The sequence below is a fragment of the Oryctolagus cuniculus genome, chromosome 14 (genome assembly GCF_051225735.1).
Source record: "Oryctolagus cuniculus isolate XC-2025 breed Fujian yellow rabbit chromosome 14, ASM5122573v1, whole genome shotgun sequence".
In the NCBI taxonomy this organism is placed as follows: Eukaryota; Metazoa; Chordata; class Mammalia; order Lagomorpha; family Leporidae; genus Oryctolagus; species Oryctolagus cuniculus.
Window position 1 is genome coordinate 25,447,219 of NC_142880.1, and position 7,350 is coordinate 25,454,568.

General features: G+C 44.2%; 1 protein-coding gene across 6 annotated transcripts in view; it reads left to right on the plus strand.

The window, feature by feature from the left end:
- Positions 1–6,258, plus strand: part of PAM (peptidylglycine alpha-amidating monooxygenase) — a 342,095-nt gene extending 335,837 nt beyond the window's left edge. For 3 of the 6 annotated variants that reach the window (XM_089313069.1, XM_051853950.3, XM_051853946.3), the window contains 3 exons: positions 1,238–1,441; positions 4,693–4,746; positions 5,415–6,258. In XM_089313069.1, the coding sequence (XP_089169195.1) occupies positions 1,238–1,441; positions 4,693–4,746; positions 5,415–5,593 (437 nt within the window). In that variant the 3' untranslated portion in view covers positions 5,594–6,258. The remainder of the gene's footprint in view (positions 1–1,237; positions 1,442–4,692; positions 4,747–5,414) is intronic. The other 3 variants (XM_051853949.3, XM_051853951.3, XM_089313070.1) reach the window with 1 other exon arrangement.
- The last annotated feature ends 1,092 nt before the right edge of the window (positions 6,259–7,350 follow it).

Below are 7,350 nucleotides of genomic sequence, written 5' to 3' on the forward strand. Positions count from 1 at the left end.
GTGTGAGCCAAGTGCTCATTGACTAATCGAGGCTCCGAAAGAACCTTGAAACAGAAAGCCAGGACCTGCCTTTTATACCATTAATTGTGTTTACGCAGTCTAATGTAATTTAGGAAACACTTCCTTGGAGGAGTATCTGGCAAGCTTTTATGCTGAATCTACACATATTAAACATCAACCAGAGATTTTGCTGATCCTGTTAAGCCACCTGTCCTTGCTGTTTTGTCAAAATCTCCATGAGGTCATACCACAAACTCCACGTTGCAGAACAGAAGGGCTCATCAAAATTGCAACTCCAGAAACATTGTGAGTGGCTGCGTCTTCAGACTGGGCAAACTCTTAGTGGCCTTCTCATACCAGTATCTGTGCAGACACACATCTGCACTTCTGTCTCAAGGCTCACCTCATTTTTGAATCATAAGTTCTTAAGATCCCTGCCCCAGCTTATCTCGTTTGGTTGTATCAATTTCCAAGGCCTGACACCGACCCAGAACCTGCCATGTCACAGAATACCTGTGTAAGTTATTTTCATCACCAACAAAAAGGCTACACAGTGCATCTGTTTACACTCAGGTTTTGCTCAGAACCATATAAAAGAACCTGAAAAGAACATAGTTCCTTTTTTAATATATAACCCTTGAATTCCTGTCTGCAACTCTATAGGTGAATAACCAAAAATTCAATGAGCAGGCAAGGGATTCATAAACTGCAGATGCAAGGAAACAAATACTTATTAATTAAGCACCTTCATTTTGGGAGACATTTCCATCCAGCAGTTGTGTGAAGGAGGTGTTATAATCACAGTTTTCTAGATGCGGATAGTAAGGTCCAGATCATTTAAGTAACTTGCCCAAAGTTATACGGCTACCGTGTAAGAGAACTGGGATTTGAATCCAGTCTTTGTGAGTTCAGTGCGCACACTGGGTCTTTTCCTACACAATGCTACCTGTGACTTTAGCTTTGGAAGAATGTGAAGGAAGGATGCATATTTTGTGGACTTTTAGCTAAAGAGAAAACTTAAAGTAGAATGAGAAAACACACAGATCTGCAGGTGAAAACCAATTGGGTGGAAATGACCAGTCAGTGTACCTGCCACCAGCTTGGTGGATTCAGATATGGAAGCATGAGCCGCACAAGTTCTTTGTGACCAGTTGTTGATGGGACCGGGAAGGGGTGGGTGCAAGGGTGTGGGAGTCTCTGAGTCGCCTGAATATTGTGAACTCTTCTCTCCCTGAAGAAGCCGAGGCAGTTGTTGAAAGCAAAATGGAGAACAAACCCACTTCCTCAGAATTGCAGAAGATGCAAGAGAAACAGAAACTGGTCAAAGAGCCCGGCTCAGGAGTGCCCATTGTTCTCCTTACCACCCTTCTGGTTATTCCGGTGGTTGTGCTGCTGGCCACGGCCATATTTATTCGATGGAAAAAAACAAGGGCCTTTGGAGGCAAGTAAATGAGCCCCTTGAATTTGGAACCTCCGTTGAAAGCGTGTTTGGCTTAATTACCCTCAGGATTTTGGTTGTGGTTTTTTTTTTTTCAGTGTCTTTTTGTTTTTGTGTGTGTTTGTTTTTTTAATGCTTTCTACCCTTTTTGACGTAATTGTGTTTCCAACTTTGTCTGTAGTTAGTTTCACAGTAGAAATTATATCTAGAGCTTCTGAAATTTGGACAATTGGATCAAAATATAAGCTTTTACTATTGCCTTTTAGCAGTTGGCAATAGTAAAAAAGTCGGTGTCTCCATCTGAAACCGTGTGGATGGAAGAGTCGAGGTAAATTAGCTGAAGGCTTAGGGAGGAGAGGATTCCTGCTGTTAGGAGCAGGCCCATTCCTCAAGTACCTGCGCCACTTATTTTTCCCCATCAGACTGGCTCTAGCTCCTGGCTGCATGACCTTGGGCAAGTTACTTAATCTCTCTAAACCACAGTGTCTTCATCACTAACCTGGGCATAACCTCACAGGCTTGCGCAGATTGACACCGTGGACATCAGGCATTTATCATGGTCCCTGGCACCCAGCGAATGCTCAGTACCACCAGTGATCGTGATGAGTGATCTCTGGTAATGAAGAAGTGAAAGGCACAAGAAGTCATAAAAGATACTTGTCTTAATCCTCAATTTCTCAGGAAACCAACTGTTTCTATCAAATAAAACCATTCAGGCCGGCACCGCGGCTCACTAGGCTAATCCTCCGCCTTGCGGCGCTGGCACACCAGGTTCTAGTCCCGGTTGGGGCGCCAGATTCTGTCCCGGTTGCCCCTCTTCCAGGCCAGCTCTCTGCTGTGGCCCGGGAGTGCAGTGGAGGATGGCCCAAGTGGTTGGGCCCTGCACCCCATGGGAGACCAGGATAAGTACCTGGCTCTTGCCATCGGATCAGCGCGGTGTGCCGGCCGCAGTCCTCGGGCCACGGCGGCCATTGGAGGGTGAACCAAAGGCAAAGGAAGACCTTTCTCTCTTTCTCTCTCTCTCACTGTCCACTCTGCCTGTCGAAAAATAAATAAATAAAATTAAAAAAAACCATTCAGCAGCTTTGAGTAGTCATAATTTAGGCCATCAGCGTTCCCTCACTGACCTAAGCAGGGTACAATACTGGAATCAGTATTTTATAAAATTATGAGCACAGTATAGGACCCAAGAGCTGATGCCTTTCAGGACATCTAAAACAATAAACAAATAACCTGGCCCCCGACTCCCCCCTCAGCAGCAGTGCCCTGGCAGGTCCCCAGGTCCTAAGGCAAGAGTCCGCAGCTGCAACAGGGAAGGAGTCCACCGACCTGGGTGGGATGCAACATTTGGTCCTATTTCAGATCAAAGAGACCGTGGCAGGGATTCAGTGCCCCTGGCAAAGCTCTGACACAGAAAAAGACACAGGAACTGAAAACAGAATCCACTGAATAAATGTGAGACGGTCTTGAGTTTTCTTTTGCTGTTCACCTGCAAGCAATAAATCTCTGCAAAACTACAGTTAACTCTTCCTCAAAAGGACTACTACTGAGCCCCTGTGGCGGATGGCTTTCCTGGCATAAGAGATGAGGCAGTTTTCATAAAGGCCATGGAAAATGCACACTGTGAAAACACTAGGCATCCATTTTTTGGCACCAAAGTAAACATACTTTAATTCTGTTTTCCATAAGCTTTTTAAGTACCCTAGTAGAAGCTTCAAAAAAAGCAAGAATTCTGTAGGTTTTGTTTACTGATCCGTCCCCAACAGTTCCTGGCCATGGAGGTTCCATAAACAGTTGTTGGAAGAATAAATAAATAGCTGCTTACAGAATAGCAGGACAAAGAAGAGGTGACAACTAAATATTTTGATAGAATCAGAGTAGTGATAATGTTAGGAACACGTGACCTCTGGGGGCAGGTGCAGAGCGAGGCATAAAAACCTGCACTAGAAGCAGGAGTGCAAGGGAGTCAGGTTTGGTCTCTCCTGTCCTTGTGACTTGGCAGTGTTGCATAATCTGACTTGATGGCAATGGGTGGGAAGGTGGAGAACCTAAGAAAGTGCCATTACTCAACCATGTCGGATTTTTTTTTAATTGCAATTTGTTCTCGTTCAATCTAATACATTTAATTCTAAAAGTAGATTAGCCTCTCACCGTTTTCTAACATTTTGTCTTTGACAGATCTTATACAATCTATTCTAAGGTTCAAGAAACTCTCGAATAAAAAAGACCTTATTCCACACATGCTTATTGTGTGCCAACTCTGCATCAGACAGCAAGCGAGGCACAAGGCATACAAAACTGACCAAGGGCTGTCCCACACCCCCATGGAATTTGCAGTCTAATCTGCTGACATTCTAACAATCTTACCATTCCTCTCCCTTCCTACCCGTTTCTCTCCACATCTTTCATGCAACCACCTTTCCTCTGTCACTTGCCCATTAGCCTTCTCCATGGCACTGCCCCCACTCCTGGCTAGAGACTGAATTAATAGCAGGACCCAGAGCCTTGGCTTCCCTGAATCTAGCCCTCTTTTGACAGTGGTGGCAGCAAGGGGGAGAAGTGCAGGGAGATCCGTCTACTGGGGACTTTGCCTCCCCCATAAGGAAAGAAAATGTGTCCTTCATGGAGATGCAAGCCCCCTAGGGAGCTCTGGTTCCCCTTGTGTGCTCAGGCTTTTGTGCCCTTTGCCTTCAGTCGAGTCTTCCATAAAGAGGAAGCAACATATATGGATCCAAAGCTTTCTCAAATCAGGGTATGTCCTGTTCCTATTAGGAGTGAAGTCTATGACAAATATTCATGAATTAGATTAACCAAAACTTCTAATACTTTCAAATTTTGGTCACTTAGTTCTATCCTAATGCAAATAATTAATACCTTTTGAGTATTTCCTATAGATGTACCAGGCAGGCCCTGTTTTAACCACATCACATGCAACGTCCACCTAAACTGTACACTTACAGGGAGATTGTGTTGATCCTTTGAGGCTCAAGGAAGAAACCTACCAAGATTGCACAGCCTGTAAAAAATATAGGCAGGAGGCAACACCTTACATACATCCCCATGTGCTCATATATACATCCCAGGAGCACTTACACATGTCGGAATAATACATTGCCTTTTTCCCCCTTAGAATTGCATACAGACAAGAGCCAGGTCTTGTTCATCGTTAATAAGCTCCCGGCTTTGTGTTGGCTGTGGATTGAGAAGGGTGACTGGGACTTCCTTTGAAACAGACCCTCTTTTTTTCCTTTCAGATTCTGAACACAAACTCGAGGCAAGTTCAGGAAGAGTACTGGGAAGACTTAGAGGTAAGCCTGTGACCTTTCAGAATCCTCATGTTCCATTCAAAGTCAACAGGCTCGTGGTCTTGCAAAGAGCAAGGAGCTCTTTCATATTTGGTCTCAGCAAATGAAACAGCTGGCATTCCCCAGTGCGTATGCAGAGTGCAGACCGTGAACCAGACTGAGCTGTGTGGCTCGGGCAGCAAGCGTCCCGCCTTTATTCTCTCCATCTTGCCATTCTGGATTCTGGAACTCCCTCCCCCCAGCCTTTTATCCGGCTTCATTTGTCTTCGATACATTTTCTGTCACTCCTGTTGGCATGACAGTGCTTGTCACAGTTGAGTGCGGCCTTTTCCTATGTCATTGAGAGGACGCGCTGCTGTGGAATTGGGTGCCAGTCCCAGAGAGCCAGGGCAAAGCAGGAGATGAGAGTGGATGCGCTGGGTTCCCACACAAACCCGTCGCCCTGGGGAGCTCCGTTTTTGCTTTATTTATTTATTTATGTATTTATTTTGACAAGTCTAGGGAGTGGCAGCCATCTGCCCCCCGGGATAATTCTGTCTCTTTTTTATTTTCAATATCAACCCTTTCCAGTCCCCGACCTCTGACATTGTTTAGCATTTGAGAGTTGACAAGGAAACGTTACTGTGTGTGCGAGTTTTGCCTCAATTCTATCATTGTTTGCTTTCTCCAAGGGAAAGGAAGTGGAGGCTTAAACCTCGGGAATTTCTTTGCCAGCCGCAAGGGCTACAGTCGAAAGGGGTTTGACCGCCTCAGCACCGAGGGGAGCGACCAGGAGAAAGATGAGGATGAGGGGAGCGAATCGGAAGAGGAGTACTCAGCACCAGTACCCGCCCCAGCGCCTTCCTCCTGAGAACCGGGCGGTGAGCTGGGCGGAGCGAGAGCTACCACACATGCCCGATTCCTTTCCCTTTTAGCACGTTTAAAGTTTTGTGGATTTACTTGTAAGCCCCACGCGGGACTGTGCACATTTTCTTTACTTCATTTCGGTTAAGTTGGCTTCTGTTTCTAGTGGAGGAGTTTCCTAAAGGCCCAGAACAGTGCGGTTGTTGTGGACATGAAGGTAGAGTAGAGGAACCGTCCGAACCGTCCTCTTCTTCCCTGCTGGTACTGCTCCCAGGATGGTCGCTTTGCTCCGCTGCATCTTGGAGACTTTTGTCCGTGGATGTAAATACCCCCATTCTCTGCTTGAGCACAGTCTTTCCCAGAGTCCTCCCTCCCATCGCCAGTGTCTTTCTTTGGTGCCTTTCCTGTTCAGCATCCTCAGCCTGTGGCAGTAAAGAGAAACTTTGTGCTACACGACGACAAAGCTGCTAAATCTCCTTCTATTTTTTTAAAATCACTAACATTATATTGCAATGAGAGAAAGAAAAACAAAGTCTCTATTTAAATCCTTTTTTTAATTTCTTCTTCAGTTGGTGTGTTCGGGGATGTCTTATTTTTAGATGGTTACACTGTTAGAACACTATTTTCAGAATCTGAATGTAATTTGTGTAATAAAGTGTTTTCAGAGCATTAGCTGTCACAGTGTATTTTGCGATTTTTGTGTATGTGCAGCGTTTGGTATAAAATGTTTGTAAGGATACACAAGCCAGAGGTGTAGTGAAAGTACTCAATGTCTCCAACCAGGAGATATTTTGTTAAGTAGCCAATATGAATTAAAATAATCAGCCTAAGGGTTTATCTGCATGTGTAAAACAAGGCTCTCTTGTGGTGTATCAGTCAGAGGGTAAACACTTTCATGAAAGGTGTTCAGTGTTCCTAGCTCCCAGGAAACCTGCTTCTCAAATTTTGAACGCAAACGAGGCCATCTGTGTCGATTACTACCGATAGGTTTCTTTTTGAAGAGTGAGTTCACCAGAATTTCTATGCAGGCATAGGAATATTCCTCTCTTCCAGTGACTGTGGATTACTTTTAAAACATGTTATAACCCATCAATGCAGTTTACTTAGAACTTGATCATTTTAACATTTAAAAACCTTTTTGTCAGGCATTTGAGAATGGCTGTCCTACTTGCCAATTTTCTTCGAGTAGATAGCCATATTCGTGTATAAATTATAGATGGCCGATGTTTGGAGATGAAAGACAGGATCTGAGGTATTTTGTTATGGCTGTTGGTACCAAGATCCTCATGCTGTATTCGCTTTACATGTTAATTGGATAATTAAAGTGGGCATAATCGACTTATTTTAAAAGTGAAGGGAAACAGAATATAATTTGGGAGAGTTAAAAGAATAGCTTTGCATTCACTGAGTTGGCCCTGAATTATCATATGCATAAAATATTTTGTTCTAAGCTTTCTTCCTTATTTTTTTTGGCATGTGTCTTTTTCAAAATTCCCATACATTTTCAAGCTCCTATCCAGATGTTCTATAAATCAAATATTTAAGAAAATGACAACAGAAGCCATAGCATGTATCAGGGTTTTACTCCCCAGACTCACCCAAAAATAGCTCACATTCTATCAGAGTCAAAGTTGATATAGCCCATACAGTACTCCTGGAACTTCACTGACTGTGAGTAGTGGTCGAGAGGACTTTTTTTTAAGAGGACTGAGCTGGTCTCATTGCCAGAGTTTCCTATTCCCTGCATTGGGTAGGACCCAGAGA